The sequence below is a fragment of the Podarcis tiliguerta genome (genome assembly GCF_965153285.1).
Source record: "Podarcis tiliguerta genome assembly, chromosome: 10".
NCBI lineage: Eukaryota > Metazoa > Chordata > Lepidosauria > Squamata > Lacertidae > Podarcis > Podarcis tiliguerta.
The window spans coordinates 39,541,306-39,563,635 of NC_139543.1; the positions used below are offsets into that span (position 1 = coordinate 39,541,306).

The 22,330-nt window shown below is 41.0% G+C and overlaps 2 protein-coding genes across 3 annotated transcripts in view; one reads left to right on the plus strand and one right to left on the minus strand.

Annotated features, from left to right (window-relative positions):
* The window catches only part of SNRPF (small nuclear ribonucleoprotein polypeptide F), a 228,166-nt gene that overhangs the window by 54,466 nt on the left and 151,370 nt on the right, over positions 1-22,330 (plus strand). The gene's annotated exons all lie outside the window — the stretch shown is intronic.
* LTA4H (leukotriene A4 hydrolase) lies at positions 58-17,576 on the minus strand. Its single transcript, XM_083401064.1, has 19 exons — positions 17,128-17,576; positions 15,399-15,529; positions 14,765-14,885; positions 12,769-12,837; positions 8,925-9,029; positions 8,721-8,773; positions 7,792-7,864; positions 6,929-7,069; positions 6,700-6,723; positions 5,733-5,803; positions 5,504-5,615; positions 4,884-5,028; positions 4,692-4,795; positions 3,969-4,039; positions 3,212-3,266; positions 2,373-2,468; positions 1,415-1,497; positions 675-779; positions 58-514 (listed from the first exon to the last, which is right to left on the minus strand). Exons 1-19 carry the CDS (start codon positions 17,278-17,280, stop codon positions 370-372), a joined length of 1,857 nt encoding a protein of 618 aa, XP_083257190.1. The 5' UTR covers positions 17,281-17,576; the 3' UTR covers positions 58-369.

Below are 22,330 nucleotides of genomic sequence, written 5' to 3' on the forward strand. Positions count from 1 at the left end.
AGCTTTTTGCATGTCATACTCTGTAAACTGGAGGCAATTAAATATACGGAAAGATGATCCGATTTATCATAAAAGATTTATTGCTTCAAATAAAGCAGTACATGTAGCAAAACTATGAATGCTACTTGTGGTGACGTGCCAAATGCAGTGTCAAAATATATTTTATTTTTCTCCGGTTTTGCAGAATTTTAAATGAGGCACAAGATATAGATGCCAGCATGAATAATCAGGGGTGGGGGGCAGGGGGGCGCTTATTGATTCAGCATCAGAACAGAAAGCTAGTTCAGTAATCAAACATGCAAGTTACAATGATTCTTTTTCACGGAGAGAGTGGGGAGAAGAAAGTCCTTTTCTTATCAGAGTTTATCCTTAGGTCTGCAAAGGTTGGGCTGTTTGTCCGTCGAGTCCCAGGTCTTTGGTTACCAACATCGCAGTGACTGGGTGCATGGAAGCCTTGTGCTGGTGGAAAGCGCTGACAGCTTGAGCACGGGATTTGTCAAATTTATAGAGGTCCCTGAAATAGACGCCACAAAATTAATTTTAAACGACTTTTTAAAAAAATCAAGACAAATACCATTTATCTTTGAAGAACCACTTTGTACATATTTAACATGTAAGATGCAGAGAACTTCCTATATTGAACCACTGCCTGCCTGCTTAGGTAATTGCCTTACTTAAACAAAGGACGAGTGAATTTCATTCTGCCTTGTTCTGTAGCCATCTTCAGGGCCAAAGGAATGGCATCTTCCCAGTTGGCTTGAATGCAGAGACGCAGCCATCTGAAAAGCAGAATTAGCCTTTAGTCAGCTAAGTCAAGATCAAGAAAATCCAAGTTTAACAACAAGCAGTCTCCAAAGTGTTGGGACTAGGACCTGGGATACTTCAGGACAGTCACTGTCACAGTCTAATCTACCTCACAGGGATTCTGTGAAGACCAAACCATTTATACCACCCTTTGCTCTTTGAAGGAAATGTGGGATGTAAGTAATAATCTTTACATTTATATATATTTAAAATGCTTGCATAGTTTATTCTGCATCTAAGATTGCTTATTCAATGAATTTGGATCTCATTGGCAAGATGTTAGGGCCCCACAAACCACATGCTTGCATGTATCTCTAAGCAGGTAAGTTTAGAATTTTGCAACCAGCTAAGCCTGGTTGGACAGTATTCAAAACTACTTTCAGGGACCTATACCAGGGACGAACAGGTTTATTTGTTTTCTCAGTTGTTTTACAACCTCAGGTATAAATGTGCACACACATCACTGCTCAGTTCTATGAAATTGTGCTTTCATTTATATTTTATATATATAAGAGGCAATTCGACTGCAGATTTAAATAAAAGTTACTACTATATAGTATCAGTACATTACATTCGTAAAATTTCAGAATATTCATAACATTTTACAAACCTGAATCTAATTTCAGAGTTGTTCACAGCATTGAAGTCATAAACTTCCTGCATTCGTCTTACATGGCTCACTGGAAGAGGATTCTAAAAATATAAGACAAGAGGGGTACAAGTACAGAGGGGTAGGAAGAAAAGCAACATCAAGTCAATGACTCTTCACTTCTAAATAACTGCGCCAACTCTAGAGTTCTAGAGCAAGAAGCCATTGTGTCCGCACAATAGGACCACATGTTTCTGAAATGACACACAGACCAAAGTTGTAAGCAACAAAATGGCGCTCATTCTGCAGTCTGCTGCCAAAGTGCATGTATACTGTTCAGGGTGGTCAGAACTGTAGGACAAGATACCAACATCCCACAGTAGTTCTACAACTCTATATAAGCACAGCAATAAGCTGGAAGTACGGTGGTACCTCAGAAGTCAAATGGAATCTGTTCCAGAAGTCCGTTCGACTTCCAGAATGTTCGGAAACCAAGGCATGGCTTCCGATTGGCTGCAGGAAGCTCCTGCAGCCAATCGGAAGCTGCAGAAGTTGTGTCAGACGTTTGGTTTCCAAAGAACATTTGCAAACCGGAACACTCACTTCTGGGTTTGCAGTGTTCAGGAGCCAAAACGTTCGACTCGCAAGGCATTCGTGAACCAAGGTACGACTAAGACTTAGTCTCTTATCTACTAAGATGACAAGATCTAACAGTCATTGGAAGAGAGAAATGAACACGCTGTGACTAATAACTGAGCGCCTTCATCTGCCCCAGCTGCAACAAAACACGCCTCTCCTGCATCTGTCTCTATAGCCACAACAGGAACTGACACCATCCAACAGCACTCCTCCATTGTCTCTCGAGACAAACGGATACCAAGCTCCCCTAAATTTCACTCTACAAACTTGGAAACGCAACAAGATGGTGCCACAAACGTGTATCCTGAAAGGTAAAAAAACACCTTTTGCCTATATTTACCTCCAGCAGCAGTAGTGCAAGAAACTCAATAAGCTGGTGTGAAGACAGCTCTTTTATATCAGCTGAGCTGAAGGAGCCAAGATCGTTTTCCGTGGCCTATAAGACAAGCAGAATTAGGAGGAAATTGGAGAAGCAGGCCTTTAAGAAATTACAGGGGGATATTGTCTTTGATTCTAAACACCAGAAGTTAAGATTTGAATTTAATTTGTTTAGAAAACCCCATTTGGATACATAGAAGTCAAAAGAATAACTCAAGGGCTCTGGATTCTTTTCTCTTGTGAGGAATGCTATCTGCATGGAATCCTTATGAATTACAGTGACCTTTCAGCTGATCTGTCAGTAGATACCCAGATGGGCACAAGTGGATCAAATCAGCCCAACCCACCTCTATCTATCCCCCGATCCATAATCAAATCATGAATAAAGTACTGTATTATGACTAACTTGTTCTTAAAACAGCACCAGATTAGAGAGGCAGGCTGAGACAGCAGCCATGACCCTGAAGGAAGATTCAGAAAATGCCTTAGCTTTTGAGCAATAGCCCCTTCTCTTTATCTGATCTGCCCAACCTTCAACATCCTATCTCCCCCTATACCACATTTACTGCCTCTAATGTAAGAGAAGTTTGCAAGCTCATGTCAAAAAAATATGAAGTCTGAAGTTAAATAAAAAATTCAATAAAATCTGAAGTTCGCCTCAATTATAAATTGACTTTACTAAATTCTACATTGCATTGAATCCCCAGTTATGCATGTTGAAAGACAATGCAAAATAAAACACTTACAAGTAATTCACTCAACATGTCTTTAACACGTTATGTACATGAGACATTAACTCACTTTGACCCATCTTTGACTCAAGGCAACACAAGCATTTGACAGTGTTGAATCATACCTGGTGAAGACATAAAAATGAGTATGTCTTGTTTAGAAAAGGTTTGTATCTTGAACATACACAGAACACATGCATTTGTATCTAGAGCACACATCCAAATTCTATCTTGCCAGCTGCTACAATATAGCTTATGAGTAGCTCTCTTTTATGCTCCTCACTGATCACATCTGGCTTTGAAGAAATAGAATAGACTATATTACTGTTACAAGCCACAATAGAAAATGAAAAATGAAGTCTAAAGGAACATTTTATAGAGCAGACACATTTAGAAATTGGCATAACCAAAACTGTGCAGGTGTTTGAGGAATATTTTTTATTATTGAAAGAGACATGCTTATGCTGCATTTAGATCATTTGCTATAGTCATACTTAAAACATTTCTTACCCCAGTCCAAAAGGATCAAATCAAGTTAAATAAAGTGTGTGTGTGTGTGTGTGTGTGTGTATAAAATTGACGATAAATAAAAAAATTAAAAATAGGAAAAGTGATTATATTAAGGATCTAATATAATCAAGGATATATTTTTATTAAATATATAATTGAATATTAAATTCTAATCAATTCAGTTATATAAATAGCTCTAATTATATATTTAATAATTTAAATTATATTATAATTAAATAAACACGATTATTATTAAATATACAGAGGTGCTCTTTCAAAACAAATAGAAATGTTACAGCAAAAGATTGTGTGCTTACGTTGGTTTTACTGGAGGCATGCCAGGAGTGTTCATCCATGCATCCCAGTCAACTTTGTTAAGAAGGTCAACCTAAAATGAACATACCAACAAATTATCCAAAATCTTGGAAGTGTTTTATTTCTTTGAACTCATTGATTCCAATATTTTTGAAGACTTGTTTTTAACTGTTCATTGATAATTTTAATGGGAATCACATATACAATGAAATGATTTAAGTAACTTGAATGGTGAAATCTGAGGTTTCTTCTACTCCTTTCATGCCTAATTCCATATATAACAAGACCAGTGTAATGTGTGGTTCTACCAGCATTTTGCCGCACTGATGACACAGCAAAGATGGCATAATTGAGAAGGCGTTGTGAAACCGAAAGCTACAGACTTCAGAAGACTAAGCCCTCAAAAAATCATTCAGCAAAGTGGACTTTTTTGGGGGAGGGGAGAATGACTCATTGTCAGATTAAACTTTTCAATTAACACTGTTGTTGCATGATAAACACAAGTAAGCAGGGAGCTAATCTGGAGAGGTACACATATCTCTGCAATATGGGAACTTCTAGGAGAGAGGGGTACCTGCAGTACAAGTTTTTTCTAGGTGGAAGTTTACTTTCCTATGACACTATAACTCTTGCTGACATTTGTTGCATAGCCAAAGGGATCGGAGGCTGGCTGCTCTTGATGGGGTTACACTCTAGCATCTCAAACTGGAAGATTAGCGCCTAACCTTGTCCTTGAAGTAGGAGTACAGGAAATTCTTCCAGTCTTCCGTGTCTATGCTCTTGTATGCAAACTGCTGGATGTATGCCCTCAAGAAGCCAATGAAGACATCTGGGAACATATAAGATGCATTAACCAGAAATAAAGTGCTGCAACAGGAAAAAAAGCCACACATATTTAAAGGTAAATTAACCAATACCTGGCCCTCCAAGAAGCTGTTCTAGATAAAGTAGTAAAGCAGAGCCTTTCTCATACGGAACAGAAGAATATGCAACATCAGGATCTACTTCTTTCAGATTAGGGATCAGGTGAGTCACAGGGTTTGTGCTTCCAAGGGTGTTTATCTAGAAAGAGACACATATTGCTGGAAACTGATGTGCTTGGAAGTTGTAACAGAACTCTACCTGCCAGCAACCAGATTGTTGAACTTCCTCCCAAAAGAAGTCTGGTTGTTCCTCTTGTGTGTTTTCGGAGGGTAACAAAGTATTTGTATCCTAATTCATCTCCTGCACTGGAATGTATTTTAAAACTTACCCATTGATTTTATGCCATGCTTATACTGCTGCTTTGTTATTTAATTGATATACTGTTTATTTCCATCCAATTTTTACTGAAGTTGTGCTTTTTAATCTGGAAGCTGCCTTAGAGGCCAAAAGGCAGGATAGAACTTTTCTAAATTACCGCAATATGGAGCAGAAATTAATTCTATCTGCAATACCAGATAAAAGCAATAAATTTGCTCTTAACTTTACATGTGCCCAGCGTTTCTGAAGAAAAGTTATGTGTAAGTTAATCTGCAAATCAACCAGAAGCACTCACCGTGTTCTGCAATTCTCTCCAGCCTCCCTGAGCTTGGAAATGCCTGAACTGCTCACCAAAGAGCCGGCCACCGATCCTGCGTTCCAAGTAAACTGTGTGTCCTTCGTTTAGCCTGAAACACCAAGCGCACAAGTCATTATTTCTGTAAATTAGAGAAATCTTTTAATGAGTTAAACGCACACCAAAAGAAAAGCCAAGTACGTCCTGAAAGCACTTGGATTTCACCTACCAAAAATGCTCCCAGGTCTTGTTTGTTACCAAATTCCCAGTCCAGCTATGAGAAATTTCATGGGCGATAACCTGAAATGTATAGAAGTGGCATAAGCACATAGTGGTCTCTTTTGCCACAAACACACATATCTGTAACAGAAAGGAGGGTGCCACTTAGGTGGCAAAGATGCCCTAAACTGGCCCCATGCAGACATGGTAATAACCATGGAGAAGTTGCTTCTGTTTTTATGGAGGTATTTGGGTTATCCTCCACTGAAATTAAAAAATGCAAAATACTGTTGAATTTGTTACACATTTTAGTGGCATCGAACCTCACATTTGTAAATTTGTTTGGTTTCAGCTTTATTATGGTTTCAATAGAGAAGCCTGTTTATTTTAAAAAAGGGGGGAAAACACTAGCAACTCCATGATCCTAAATACATTCTTTGGCCTTTGTCCCACATAGAAGAGGGTCCCAAACAACTTACAACATAAAAATAAAACCACACTTGTTCCAAGGCAGGTTTAATGTACAATATCCCAGTGAGGCTCCATAGATCTGGTTTCCAGATCACCAGCAAACTCCATTCCAGCAGCTACTACCACTGCTGTTATTATCTTTTTAATTTGTTGTCTTTTTTAGTTCACGTACTGTTTTGAGAACAGTTGGTCTAAGTGTTAACTGAGCAAACTGTTTGTATTGTGCAGAACTCTATAAAGTTGTAACACTTTTGGTTTCTTAATATTGAAGTTTAAGTTTAAAAACTTACAAGACAAGTAAACAGTGAGAAATAGTAGGTGATCTCCAATGTTAGTGAAATTCTAAAATAAATTTCATTCATTTCAGTGGGTCTACGTCTATTCCAAGTATGATTACTGCTTAGAAAACATACATAGCACCTAATGTTTCAGGCACCTTGTTTAGATTTCAGGGGAAAAGAGCACCTTCAGTATAAATACTTGAGTACAGCTGGACTTATACTTACATTGGATAATGATCTGTCACCAGCCTGCAGCAAACAGAGATCAAAAAGTTACGTCTCTAATCCACGTCAGATGAAAGCTTAATATAGTATCATTTCCCAATTCAGGCTAAGTTAAGGTCACTTAGCAAAATGAAAGGCACCATGCAAGTCCCAAACTCTAATTGGTCTTAATATGATGTCCTAAGGAAAGCTATGTAATGTAACCCATAAGAGAGGGAGACACACTTACCAGTAATGTGGGAGTCACAAAAGTGAGGCAGGGGTTCTCCATACCACCATATGGAAATGATGGTGGCAACACTAGCAAGTCATACTGACCCCATACATAAGGACCTGCTAGGTCTTCTGCAATTTTCAGCATGGCTTCTGTCTGAAAAAAGGTCAGGAAACTAAAATAGATTCTAATATATATACAGGTAATGCCCAATTAGTGAGATAAGATACATCACAGACAGGATAGTAACTGACCTGTTTGTACAGAATGAATTTTACTCAGACAACAGAAACCAAGTCCCTCCTGACTTGCAATTCAGGAGGTCTGTAAAGTCATTATTAGTGGGGAAATAATACAAGTGGCTTCATATTTTAAGAAGTGGGAAAGAACTTACAAACCTGTCACAAATATGGCATTTTGAATTACAGTAATACAAACACAACTGTGATAGAGGTAGGATACAATGACTTTCAAGTCATCTTATATGCAGGTGAGAGTTGTGGAGTGATCATCTGAGACTATCTTGAAGCTGGGGAATGCAGTCAGCTTAGTCAATTAGCTTTTAATGTTCAAACTTGCTATATGTTTGCTTTACATAGGGTCTTGGGAGAACACTCGTTCGCTTTTCTTATGCAAAATGTACAGCCACCTAAGGAATAATTAAGTACAGGCAATGACCATTTCGCACAGGGGCTCCATTCCCAGCCCCCACAAATGTCAGCTAAGCCCTGCCCGTTCTGCCTTCCCCTCCAGGTCCAAAAGGACCTGTGCTTCGGCAACTACGTGTAAATTAGACGTACCTAAAATGGTCACTGCCTCTACCAGCTATTCATCTTTTCACAATATGCCAAAGTCATATAATCATAATTTTCACTAACCTCTGAAAATTCATATGCAGATTTGTCCACAAGCTCCTTTTCAGCCCACACCAAAGTTCTGGGGCCAATCTCCCTGAAGAACAAAATTCAGTCAGAAAAACCAGGAATACCATCTTGGATTTCCTGGCTGCTTATTTCTTAGCGAAAATTTCAATGCAGCTGTTTGTGGACATTTTAGTAGCTGGGGCAAGCGAGTGGCTGTAAAAAGCATTATTGAAAGGGAATAGCTGATGTGAACAGTTCCTTTAATTGCCTCTGGTTCCAAAGATTGGCGCAGACATAAGTCCATATCCTGGCCAGAGTTTGTGCATTAGGAGAAGGCGACAGGGCTTCACCAAACCCTTCTTCAACACTTTACCCTTTTGCAAGCAAGTTCTCCCTGCCAGCCTTTGTCATACTTCGTCATGATATTCACACTCCTCTTTATTTAAGTATTCTGTAGCCCAACAATTGGAGTGACCTGGAAGGACTGATGCCAAGATGCATTGCCCAAGCAATGTGCATGTACCAGTCAATTTATGCACATCTGTCTTGCAACTTCTACTTCTTCCAGGAGCTCAACTATATTCTTCAGTGAGGAAGCAACAAAATACCATCTAATTCTAGAAATCGCTTCCAAAACAGCCCGTTCTTACTGCATACAAAGTGATTAGAAAGGGAAGGTAGAAAGTTGTCTTGCCTGTCACAAGCTAGATTGAACTCTAATATTCTGTTAGCAGCCAATGTAGAACAACAGATGAAGTGTGCATTCAGATTCCTGTTCAGATACGAATCCTACTGGTTCATTTTTACCATCCTCCAAAGTGACATTGTTGCAATATTAATAAACAGGCTGCAGCCCACTCTCAAGCCCTTGAGAGAGGACAGGCTCAAGCAATTTCTACACTTTACAAATCGAGGAATTTCTACAGTTATTGAGTAATACTCACCTGCTTTCCAAAGCACCAACAACTAAAGCAATCAGATAGCAGGGTATTGGAACCTAACCCCAAAGGAGAGAAAAATAATAGAAACAATAACAGTGCTACATGTCACATATTTTACACCTACAAGGCTGAAGCCAAAGTTATCCAATGATGCATATCTACATTATGTAACCGGCCATTGTGGGCTGAAAGTGCATAATGGCTTACATTTTGTATGAAGCGGTATATCTTCCTTGTGCTTTCTTCTGGGTCAGGCAAGTCTCCATCTCTCTTGGCACTCATAAGTGCCACCAGCTCATTCGGAACAGATATCTAGTGAAGTACAAAAATACATTTGTTTTTATTTAATAATGTTAAACTATTTCACACCTTGCAGGCAATGATACCCTAGAACAGCTATTCTGTAGCAGTGCAGCTCAGAAATAATTCACTTCTCGCCTTACCTGAAAGCTCCCCTTATTTTCTGCCATGTTCACACCTGGGTTTTTCAGTAGTGTTAAGTGACACATTCCCCGGTGTCATGACAAACATCAAGTTACTTGATCAGAAGTAACACATGCCAATGTGCAATTTTGATCTTTTGGTTCCCTGTTACATACTGATCTCTTGGAGAGAATGAACAGTGACTGTTCCTGCAAAAAGACACCCATAAGACGTACACTTTGAGCAGTGTGGACAGTAAAACACTTTCCGGCAGGTAAGAACTGTTGCAGGTCCTCTGCCCCAAATTAGACTGGAAGTGTGACAGAGGATAAAAGATTAAAACTGCCTCCCATGGTCCTGGCTTGCTTTGTTTTCCCCATCAACTCTTTTTTTAAAAAAAAATAGCTGTGCAAGGGCTTAACAGCCCGTAAGACAGAGGACTAGGAACCTGCACCCAACATTGAGCAACCAACCACCAACATATCCCTCTCCAGATTTCTGACAAAATTAACCTCTGATATGTTTTGCAATGCATAAAGAAAGATACTCTCAAGGAGAACATGTGGATTTGATGTTAAAATGTTGAGTCAGCTATGTTAATAATGCCACAACAGTTTCCACATTCTGGAGTTCTAAATGCTGAAACTGCATTCTCACAACCTCCATCTTCAGCTATTTAAGTGCTTATCATGACAAATCTGGCACAAATGATGCAAAACTTGTCACTCTGCCATCTGGTTATGGGTAATAAAGTGTCTGGGGCTGGTAAGCAAGAGATTCTGACTTCCAATAAACTTAACTTTATATCCATCTGTTTCTTACAGCATTCTTTATAGGCAAGGGTAAATTATACCCTTGAATGTTTTAAGTGTGTTCTAAGGTGCAATTTACACAAACAGCAACACCGCAGCAACTTGAAAAGTTGCTGGGTTGAGGCTGCAGCATAGACAGTTTGCATGAGACTAGGTTGTAAAATGTTCTTTGCTTTATTTATTGGTAACATTTATCGCCCATCTTCTTCCACTACAGAATTCAAAGTGTTGCACATGGAATTTCCCAGTGATTTCCCAGCAGGCACTGGTCATGCCCAGGCCTCCTTGGGTTCAGCAGTGTGGCTGCAACATGTACCCTCAAGATCCTGCCTACACTTTTCTTCTTTCCTAACCTCCCCTCTTTTTCTTGGTAACAGTTTTTATTCATTATCAGCGTTAAACTTTTTAACATGGCTGCAGCATTGATATAGCCATCTACCTTTGTTTACACTAGAGCATATGACATGCAACAATTACATAAAATTAAAATAAATAAACATTTCTGAGTATATTAACAAAGTTGTATCAAAGTGTATCTACCAAAATTATTGCAATAATTGCAGATATGAAATGATGTATAGTAACATGCATTTGTATTTTGTATCAATAACAATTAACATTTATAGGAATTTAAAGGAAGTGGGAAGGAAGAAGGAAGGGCAAGTTTTTTTAAAAAATGTACTTCATGCATGCATCCTTAATCCTTTTATCCAAACTATGATATTTGCATGGATCTTGGAAAGACATGCCTGCTTTTCTCAGATTTTTCTTAAGGCCAGATTGGGGAGATGTCATGTGGTCCAGTCTATACATGACTTGTCACCTGCCAGATCCTCTTGTTTTCAGGTTTAGGAAAGCAATGAGTTCAAGGCACTCCATGGCTCCTACTGCTGAGGTGCAGGCTTTGGCAACTAATTTACATGAAACCTGTCTGTGGCCATTCTCTACTGATACATAATTATCCCACTGGCCCTTCCAGAAACCCTTGTCCAGGGCCCAGATCAGTCTGAGATGTTGAAGATGCAGCCAAGTGACTGCTGTCAGTGTGCCCATTCTTTTAGGGAAGAAGTTGTGGCTCAGTGAGAGAGAACATGCTTTACAATTTCAAGTCCAGTTCTTGAAATCTCCAGGCAGGACTCGGAGAGTCACTTGTCTGAATGCTAGGAGAACCACCCCCAAGCCACCCCCTCCTGAGCAACACCCCTGACCAGACTTTCTCTGCAACCTCCTTGACTGTTTTTGCCTTGCTGGAATGTGTCTCCAAACTCTGATAAAGCTTTCATGGATGGAGGATAGAGAGGGATGTAAAAGTATAAAGGAACTAGCTTACTGTGCAAAGGTAACATTCACAGTGTTGTTCTGCCCACTTTTGCCTCCAGCCCTGCCAATCACTAGCATGTGGCCGCTGGAAGGTTGTCCAGCTATGGGCTGAAACTGGTTCCCCACCCCTGATGGAAGCGATACTGAGCTAGAAGGACCCAAATTCTGATACTGTATGAAGCAGCTTCATGTGTTCCTAATTATCTGATGCAAATTTGCCACGCAAGTCTGATGATAAGCAAATAGATCAAACTCTACCCAGCTCACTGAATGGCTCAATTGTTCAAAGGACTTATGTCATGGAGCATAAGCACAATTTCAGAAGAAAGTTTTCAAAGCCAGAGAGCTTGGCTTCCTTGGGCTGGGAAAACAAACATCTTCAAGCCTCCTTTATTTAGCAACATTTTCTTTAAGGATTTCCCTGAAGATAGAAATTGGTTTTACTGTAAGCTTATAGCGGGGAAAACTTCTACTCAGCCAATTTACTTTAGCCGATTTGTTAAGATTCCTGTGTTATGAATCCTAAGCAGTTTCTGCCAAGTACTAGAACAAACAGACAGCTTGACAAGTGCTTGTTGGATTCAAACAGAGTCACTTTTATATACAAACATTTCTTCCACACTCACCCAAACCCAGGAGAGAGAAGCAGTCAAAGGAAAAAAAATCCACTTGAAAGAAAAAAACTGAAGCTAAAAAGAGAAACCACAAAAGGCAGGAAAAGGGACGCACAAGACCAGCTGCTTCCAGAAGTCAATTTTCCTGCCTTTGGACACTAGATGGCAGGGTTTCTCACCTGCTGGGCCATCCTCCATGGAACAAAGTATTATTTTATTTCCAACATTGCAAATTAAATCTGTCAAAACCTATTCCATGGCGCCCTCTTACAATGGAGGCTAACCAACTGGTTTTCTGCATATTCAAGAGTGGCTCCAGATCAAATAACTATCCTGGCTTCATAAGCCATAATTTATAGAAATGGACAAGTTTGATTAAGCAAGAATCTTACTGTTTGGTCTGTACAGGCGCACCATCTATGCGGAGCCGTGGGAGCCAAGCCTCCCCAAGTTCTACAGTGGCCCTGCACACACACCATGGGGCGTCCACATGCCCTGCAACATGCACGAGTGACATCAGCACACAGAGCACACGGGTCTGTACTAACACCTAGTTCTCCAAACCCCATCTATTTGTTGAAAGACAGTGGCACCTTCCAGATAGAGCATGATAAGGCAGCCAGCTGGAATCTTATAAAGTAGTAGACACTTAAATTTGTGCACCAAAGCTTTACAAACAGAATAACAGTTGGGTACCTGCAAAGAATGCAAGAGTTTTTTGCTATACATTTTCAGGTTTTTTGTCTGCATGTTCACTCAAGTTGCACAGTTTGGTGGCAGGGTTTTAATGAATACCAATACACTAATTGAGATTATGCATGACTGCTAAATAAGAGAGCCAAGTTTGCACCTCAGGGGTACAAAGCTTTCAGGTTCACCTACTTCTGCATAGTATGTTAGCTTCACTGAAGGAGTGTCCTGGCAGGGAAGAACAGCTCTGCAGTGTGTGGCCTAAAAAACAAAGTGACACAGATTACAGGCTGCGATTCTTACAGGCAAATATAGTAATGCACAAGGAACACTTTTTTAATATTACATTTAAGTTTTGCACTACACTGCTACCATTAAAAGCATAATACCCCCAAGTAACCACTTCTAGGCACAATTTAATTAGGCTCATGTGCCTGCTTCAAATTCATATATACATTTCACATTCCCTACTGCAGTCTACCAATCAAATGCCCCTTAGTTTAGAAGGCAATTTGAAGTTTGAAAAGCAAGTGGACCAGTAAGATCACAAGCACATGTACTATTTGTGATTGCCTCACCACATTATAAACATTGCTTCAAAAATGTTATAACAGAGCACCCTCCAGAACTTTATACAACATACATGCTTCCAAGTAATCGTAAAAAGGCAGTAACCAGTGATATGGGTTTTCTGGGGGAAAACTGAACAGGAAATTTCCTAGACTTTTCCCCAAAAAAGTGTTTTATCCAAAAATTCAGCATCTATCAAGCATTCCCCTCCCTACCATATCTGTTCCTGTGTAATTCTATGAGCTTCTCTGAATTTACCGTATTTTTCGCTCTATAGGACGCACTTTTTCTCCTCCAAAAATGAAGGGGAAATGTGTGTGCGTCCTATGGGGCAAATGCAGGCTTTCGCTGAAGCCTGGAAAGCGAGAGGAGTCCGTGCGCACCGACCCCTCTCCCTCTCCAGGCTTCAGGAGAGCCCCACCGCCAGCCCCACCAACTGGGGGGGAGAAGCCTGACTTGGTTAGAAGGCTGGCGGGGGGAGAAGCCTGCTCCTCCCCGTCGCCAGCCCCGCAAACTCGGGGGACAGCGGGAGAGGCGCAGCGCGCCTTTCCCGCTGTCCTCCGAATTGGTTAGAAGGCTGGCGGAGGGCTTCCCCCTCCTCCAGCCCCGCAAGCTCCCAGAGCGAGGCCAAAGCTGCACGCAGCTTCGGCATTGCTCTGGGTCCCGTTCTGGGGGCTGGGGGAGGGGGAAGCTCGGGCTTCCCCCGCCCCAGCCCCGCGCCTGGGGGGAAAATTTTTTTCCCCATTCCCCCCCCCCCCCAAAATCTAGGTGCGTCCTATGAGCCGGTGCGTCCTATAGGGCGAAAAATACGGTACCTGGTAGCACATCCTACATCTGCTTCATCCTGCACCTAATGGATCGATCTAAAGCAAGCTCCATACAGGAATGGTTCTACTAAGTTATTTTCATACCCCAGTACAAGGACTTTAGGAAATGGGTAAAGTTTTCTCCCTTTACTGCTCATCTCCCGAAGACCACAGGGAAAGTCTAGACAGCACCTCCATCATCAATTGACTTTGGTGGAAATTAAATGGTTTGATGTTCTAAGTATCAAAACGATTTCGTTTTGCAAATCTTGTTCAACACTATTATCAGCTTATTTCTGACCTTTGGTAAAGAATTACAACCCTATTAACAGTTGCACTTAGTATTATAGTTCATACAAATGTGTTGAACCATAAATGTCTGACATTTAGAAGATAGTACACAAGATTCACAAGACACAATGACCCTGTTCTCTTAGCCACCAGGTCATAAAACTTCTTTTTAAAAATGTTCAATTTCTTGAGATATGCAAGAACCAGGATCAGTTCTTCAGCTCCAATATAACCGAGGTCTTTTATGTCTTTGCACCCAGCCAATGTACCCACTATGCAATGGGAAGTTATCACACAATGGGATCCTGAGAGCCTTTACAGACTGCTACTCACTCCCCCAATACACTAAGATTGTATGATATATACTTTAAGAGAGTCTGTGGCAGACAGTCTTGGCTTAAGTGATTTCAGTTGACAGGCACCGTTTGGCCAAGTGGAAGCAGTGCAGGATACACAAAACTATAAGTAACATGTGGGAAAAGGTTGCCCATAGCAGAGAAGGAAAACAATGGTTTGCTCACCTGAAACTGACTGAAGAGAAATGGGTGCCTTTTCCCCGATGTCTGCTCTGGAGTGAACCACTGGAGTGCTGAAGACCTTGGAGACGTTTCAAAAGTGATCTCTACAACCACATCTTGCCCCCTGTGAATATTGGAATAGTGTGCATTCAGATGTTATACCTCCATCACCTTTGGAAAGTTCTAACTTTTAAATTTGTAACTGCAAATTTAGGGACAAACTTAGGCAGTCATTTTCTTAAAATTTTAACAGCCAAGCAATTTAATTATGTTAATGAAGAATATGTAGTGGGCAAATAATCTTCCATTCAAACAACTACAAAGTTGTTCGTGCATGAGCAACAGTAGCCCCAACTCACAAATACATTGACTGGTGTATATTAGAATTTCAGGACAATGAGTCATAACTACCTCAAGGAACAAGTCTTATCAGGTTTTACAGCAAGAAAAAACCTATACGGGCCCAAAGTATATTTTGCCAGACTCTTAAGCAAATTTCTTCAAGTCTGGCATCATGTCATATGCTACAATATTACACAAGCACAACTGCTAGTTTAGCATGACACGGCCTCTTAATCTAGCACATTTTAAGATAAGATCGTCAAGAGACTAGAAAAGGGGGATAAACTGAACATACTTTCCCAACTCAAACGGTAGCGTGATTTCCAGTGGTGCTCCTTTGAAGCTATGACGTTCCCCAAGAACAAATTGTGCATCTTGCTTATTGACAACCACTTTGTGTATTGTTAGATCCTTTGTGTCCAAAACCTGTAAGTGATATCATGAGCTATTATTGACAAACACACTAATATATATTGAAAATTGAATCAATATATTCAATATTTTAAATGGCCAAATGGCCAGTATAAATTCTATCTGTTCATAAATTCCCAAAGAAACAGAGAAGCAGACATTTACAAAGGCTCAAAAATGTAGCCCAGCCTTTCCTTGCATGTTGTTAACAGGCTTTTCCTCATGGTCATGCAAAAGGATTATGTTGCCAAGACAAAGGGGACTGACCAGCTCAATTTTCAGAATAGTCAGTGCTATCAATCTCTAGGTGCTATATGAATACAAGACAAGCATCTTGCAAAGCTTTATCTGCCCAGCACAAACAATTATCTGCTTCAGAGCTACACAATTCCAGCTATATTGTGGCCAGTTTTCTACATCTGTTTTTAAGATGTAGGAAAACACAGTATCTAGAGTTAGCTGTATTTCACTTTAAATGTTCTGTTCATTCAACAATCTTAAGTCTCCGTGCCTTCAAGTACTTACAAAGAACAGAAACTCGCATTGTTCCAAAGTACTAAACAGCTGATGGAACAAAGACACTTAAGATTTTTTTGGGCCAGGTGTAACCCATTTCTGTGGCCAGGAGAGTCAACTTGTAAAAGAAACTATTATAAATCATACATTTATTTACACAACAGCAGCACCAAGTAAAGTATATCAGTCCCTGAAGTGCATTAAGTATTTTTTGGATATTGTGTAATCATTAGGGACAGTATCCCAGAAACTGACAGACTGGTATGCAAGTCTTGATTCTCTTTACTGAGAAACTTGACTTGGATCTTTGTTTACAATTTAGAACATCCAGCGATCTCTCCAACTACAAATCAACCGAAAGATTTTAGCAATCGCTGCCAGTTCTTTATCAAGGACTAGGCCACTTAAGTTTAGAGAGAGAAGCCCTTGAGGAACTTGCTTTTGCAAGCACCTACCATACCAGCGTGACAAAGTACAACTTCCAAGGAAACAAAATGCAAATGCTGCAGCCACGAGGGAAAGTCGCCAGCCTCAAGAGCATCTGCTTAAGACAAACCAACTTAAAACAGAAGCCCAAGCCAGCTTTGCGCACAATCCCTCCGCCCGTTTCCTCCAAAGCTGTGATTCCCAATGCGAGGCACATGCCCCATAGGGGGGCAATTTTGAAGCTTGTTTAGACCAAGTTAGTGGCCTTTTAGGCTTCCTCCACGGGAACAGGAGTTCAATTTTTGAATAATAAACTATATGTCACGGGGGGCATCAGGATTTTAGAGATACTTAGGAGGGGCATGGCCAAAAAAAGGTTGGGAACCACTGCTCCAAATGAAGCTCCGCTGGGTTCCTCTAAGATAAACGCGCCCACAGGTAGGAGGAGGGAGAAAGAGAGATTATCTTGGTACGAAGGAGGCGTCAAAGGAGAAGGTGTCACCCAGTAACTTTCCAGCCGGTGCGGCTTCCCGGGGTTCCTTCCGGCCCGGCTCCCTCCGCCCCACAGAGGGGCCTGCCCTCCTGCCGGCTCCACGACGGGGGACGGCCGGTCTTCCCCTCTCCCTACAGACCTAGAGCCCCGCGCCCCGCCCGTCCAGGGAAGAAGTTACCAGTCGGCGCAGGCTGTCCCTCTCCGCCCTCACGGTGAGGGCCGCGGTCCCCCTCAGCGAGCGGCTGGCGAAGTCCACGCGGCAGCGCAGGTGGAGGTGGTGGGTGCGGCAGCAGCCGGGCGACGCGAAGGAGCTGGGATCCACCTCGGCCATGGCTGCGCTCTAGCCTTCACGCCAGCCGGCCCACGGCGCTTAAGAGCCGGCCTGCCGGCCACAGGCCCCGCCTCGTGAGGCGGGGTCAAGGGAAAGGGATTCTGGGAAAGACAGTTCTTTAGATGGGGAGATCCTAAGGAAAATAGGGAGGGCGGACTACTACTCCCACAATCCACTACGGGAAAGCCTCGTTCAATGGCTTCTGTTTGGATGAGTCGGTTATCCTATGGCACACCGCGAATTCTCCGGAGGAAGAATTTAAATTGACAGAAGAAGAGAGTTGACCAAGTGGTTCCTCGTTAGTATAGTGGTGAGTATCCCCGCCTGTCACGCGGGAGACCGGGGTTCGATTCCCCGACGGGGAGGTGCTAAGTTTTTTCCTTCCTTTCTTTGCTCTGTCTATACTGTACAGTATATATAATACAGTTTACAGCAACTATTTCGAACATGTACAATTCACCTACTGGTTTATTAATACTTGTCTCTGCTTGTAGAGTAAGTGCCGGTTTTGCACTAGCAATGCTTACAGCAATGGCTAATGATATTAAGCTGAAAAGCAGCTTTTTAATAGAAGTTCATTATTCATACCTCAGGCGATTACAGGAAACATAGAGTGGCATCATTAAGTGAATTCATATTTTAGGTTGAGATTAGTGCTAGTGCATTTTACTTGATTAAAGAAGTGCCATCCTGTTTCATCAGGGATGGGGGAATTTTGCAAGACTACTATGTTTTCAAAATTTATAATGAAAATTAATTGTGGGTTATTAATTATGAATAGTATTCACAATCGTGGCAAACGGATAGTTGATTCCAACTGTCCACTTGGACTGTGTGGCTCACCTGTTGGAGTGGCTTGGGATGGAACTTGAATGTAGAGGAGGACTCTTCTTCCATTAATAATAATAATAATTAATAATTTTATTATTTATACCCCACCCATCTGGCTGGGTTTCCCCAGCCACTGTGGGCAGCTTACATGATATCTAAAAACATCAATCCTTATAATTTTTCCTAAAATCATTGATTTTTAGCACATACAGAGATTCCCATGTGCCCAGCTCATAGATAACCACATGGATCTTTGGATCAGGTCTGCTTGTTTAAATAAATTGTATTCATTTGTTTCTTAACGAAAGGTTCTACACTTGATCTTAGCCACAAATTACAAATATAAACAACAACAACAAAAAGGACAAACTAGTCTATTTTTTTATCTGTATAGGTACATCTGTGTGCAGGTCTGAAAATCCATGTTATACTGGAGTCCTCAGCACAGAAGAAAACTCGAGGCAGCCAAATTGAGATGTAGGGCACTGAAGATTTATATGTGGTGCTTTTGGCTTCCTTGTGTAAGAAATAAAATGATACCACACACAAAAAATTCTGGTAAAGAGTTGAGTCAGGTTTTGTTTGACTTTGGGTAATTTTTGTATCATTTTGTAAAATTTTTCCAGTAGGGCAGTAATATAAAGTTTATCATACAACCTGTCAATAGAATGCTCTATTTGTCATGTGTTCATTTCATTGGTTATTTATGCCTCTCTGAAGTGAAGTCACTGTGGGGAAGGAGGGTGTGAACATGGGCATCTGAGTCTCTTCCTAGGTGTTGGGTACTGAGAAACTTGTAAATGGAAGCCTATTCTCTCTTAAGGCCCTTTTATCAGTTCAAAGATATGCTAGTTTAGGAAAATGAAGGAACTATGTTTCTCTCTCTCTCTCTCTCTCTCTCTCTCACACACACACACACACACACACAAAAATCTGGTTATAGAAATTAATGGTCTTACTTGTGTTAGCTTTATATGAAAAGCATTATATTCATTGCCAGTTGCTTACTTAATCTTGCTTTCTGCATGAGTTGCTTATTAAATCTACAATGCTGAAATTTCTGTGCTAAGACCATGCATTGCAAAACCATTAGTTTTAGTTCCTCAGAACTAATTTCCTGACTTCAGAATTATGGATAACTTCCTTTTTCTTGTGGTACATCCCTTTGTATTTAGCTTGCTTGCTACACTTCATTAAAATATATACTGATCTTTAAGCATGTGGCATCACAAGTTCAAGCAGACTTGCATATTTATAGTACAGTCAGTTTCTAATCACTTATTTTAACATTTGCATCCCATTCTCATTGCAAAGAGTATTTGGGGGCTGACTACTTGCTAGTGCAATGGGGTGTTGTGCAAGCATAAAGAGGCGCTGTAGTAAGTTCCATCCGATCATATCATTGCCCCGTGGTGTGATGGACGGCACTGCTGTCCGTTGCCTCTGAAAGCTTACACAAGAGCAAACCAGTTAGGACGTGATCTGAACCTTCACAGGGATTGGACGTTCAAGATTGCTCCACATAATCTGAGACTACCTCATTTCTCCATGCTGACGTGTAAGGGGCAGTGCCCACGCAGTGCTAAGCATGCATCAACATTTCTGCATGCAAGTTGGAACTACTATTGCATCAGAGCATCACTCTTAGCTGCTGCACATTTCATCTTATTTTTCCTTTAGGCAATGCTGCAGTCACTTCAGCGTACCACCATATGAACGTAAACCACTCTTAACAACAATGGTTGTTGTTGTTTAGTCATTTAGTCGTGTCCGACTCTTCGTGACCTCTTGGACCAGAGCATGCCAGGCACCCCTGTCCTCCACCGCCTCCTGCAGCTTGGTCAAACTCATTCTGGTAGCCTTGAGAACACTGTCCAACCATCTTGTCCTCTGTTGCCCCCTTCTCCTTGTGCCCTCCATCTTTCCCAACATCAGGGTCTTTTCCAGGGAGTCTTCTCTTCTCATGAGGTGGCCAAAGTATTGGAGCCTCAGCTTCACGATCTGTCCTTCCTGTGAGCACTCAGGGCTGATTTCCTTAAGAATGGATACTTTTGATCTTCTTGCAGTCCATGGGACTCTCAAGAGTCTCCTCCAGCACCATAATTAAAAAGCATCAATTCTTCGGCGATCAGCCTTCTTTATGGTCCAGCTCTCACTTCCATACATCACTACTGGGAAAACCATAGCTTTAACTATACGGACCTTTGTTGGCAAGGTGATGCCTCTGCTTTTTAAGATGCTGTCTAGGTTTGTCATTGCTTTTCTCCCAAGAAGCAGGCGTCTTTTAATTTCGTGGCTGCTGTCACCATCTGCAGTGATCATGGAGCCCAAGAAAGTAAAATCTCTCACTGCCTCCATTTCTTCCCCTTCTGTTTGCCAGAAGGTGATGGGCCCAGTGGACATGATCTTAGTTTTTTTGATATTGAGCTTCAGACCATATTTTGCGCTCTCCTCTTTCACCCTCATTAAAAGGTTCTTTAATTCCTCACTTTTTGCCATCAAGGTTGTGTCATCTGCATATCTGAGGTTGTTGATATTTCTTCCGGCAATCTTAATTCTGGCTTGGGATTCATCCAGCCCAGCCTTTCGCATGATGAATTCTGCATATAAGTTAAATAAGCAGGCAGACAATATACAGCCTTGTCGTAATCGTTTCCCAATTTTGAACCAGTCAGTTGTTCAAAATCCAGTTCTAACTGTAGCTTCTTGTCCCACATAGAGATTTCTCAGGAGACAGATGAGGTGATCAGGCACTCCCATTTCTTTAAGAACTTGGCATAGTTTGCTGTGGTAGACCTACATTTTTGTGACCCTGAAGTTTAAGCTTCTCAACCAGCAATGAGGTCTGTTAGCTTCTTTAGTGGGGTTTTTCACAACCATCTTTACAACAGCTGTGCTACTGATTCTCAAACTTTGGGATTGTTGAAATATACACAACAAAACCCTCATAATTTTGCGTTGTGCAACCCATTTTTTAAAGAAAGTAATTTGGACTAAAGTTGCTTCTGGGGCCCCCCTGGGATAACAAATTCTCCTGTGGCACAATGGGTCAGTGTCTCTGGCTGTTAACCAGAAGGTTGGTGGTTCAAGCACACCCAGGGATGGCTGTGAGTAGAATTCCTGGACTAGATGACTAGGGGTTGGGCTAGATGACCCTTGACTCCCTTCTAACTCTGCAGTTCTAAGATTCTGTATTGGCTGTGAATTCTTCCATTAAAAAGTAAATTGTGAGCTGTTAGGAGTCCACCTAGTGGGGAAAAGCGGAACATAAGTTTTTAAAAGAAATTCAAAAGCTAATGTAATTTCACTCCTTTCTCAATGCCTGGAAGTCACAGTTAGTAGACAATACTGAGCAAAAGAGTTCAATAGTCTTATCAGCCCAAAGCAGTTTCCTGTGTCCTAACTCTTTCAGTTACTGATTGGTTCAAAGAAATTTGACACACACACCCCAATGTGACAAGACCTCTACTGGAGAGAGAGAGGACACATTGATAACACTTGTGGTTGCAGCCTCCACCAAATATAATATATTATTTGCATTTAATAAGAACCATGTCTTTCAAGTTGGAAGCTGGTGAAATAAAGGAGATATGTACATACATACCATCGGCTGCACACTTTATTCATTCCATTTTTCTTCCTCCCCCAAAACAAAAGCTAGCAGCAAAAATAGGTTTGTTATTTACTTAACCATCTGCTGTTTATATGCAAGCCCAGTGGAAATAGGAGGATAAGAAAAACCTGAATGTCATCATAGAGGTCTTATTTTTAAAAAAACCAGCAAACCAGGACAGGCACCTTTATTTCCTGTCTCTCCTGCCACTGTTAAATGCAATTATAACTACGAGGTGGCTTTCAGACACCAGCTAACAGAATGGCATGACAATGAAATAAAGCCAAATTAAAACAAGGAACTCAAAAAGTACTTAATTTGGAGACAGCTTGCAATGGAGAAGCAGGAGTGCAAGTTAAACACCTCACACTCTAGGTACAAAGGTGGACTTGCTAGAGGGAGCAGTACAAGTTTTTATATATATATTTAGAAAAGATTAATAAAAGTTGAAGTCCAAAATGTCTTGCATGAGACTTTTGCAACCACAGGTATTATCTTCACAAGTATTATTTGCAATTTAACATTTGCAGAGGAAACTGAATAGATTCAGAATAACTGTTACAGCTGCTTCCGGTCCTGGTTTATTTGAGGGGCTACAGCAACTAT

What these genes read in the sequence shown, in the direction of transcription:
- LTA4H (XM_083401064.1), bottom strand. Translation starts at nt 17,280, where the DNA reads ATGGCCGAGGTGGATCCCAGCTCCTTCGCGTCGCCCGGCTGCTGCCGC. An exon ending in TTGTGACTCCCACATTACTG is followed by an intron (nt 6,724 to 6,928) that starts GTAAGTGTGTCT and finishes TGTTTGCTGCAG; the next exon opens with GCTGGTGACAGATCATTATC. An exon ending in GGAGAGAATTGCAGAACACG is followed by an intron (nt 5,029 to 5,503) that starts GTGAGTGCTTCT and finishes GTCTCTTTCTAG; the next exon opens with ATAAACACCCTTGGAAGCAC.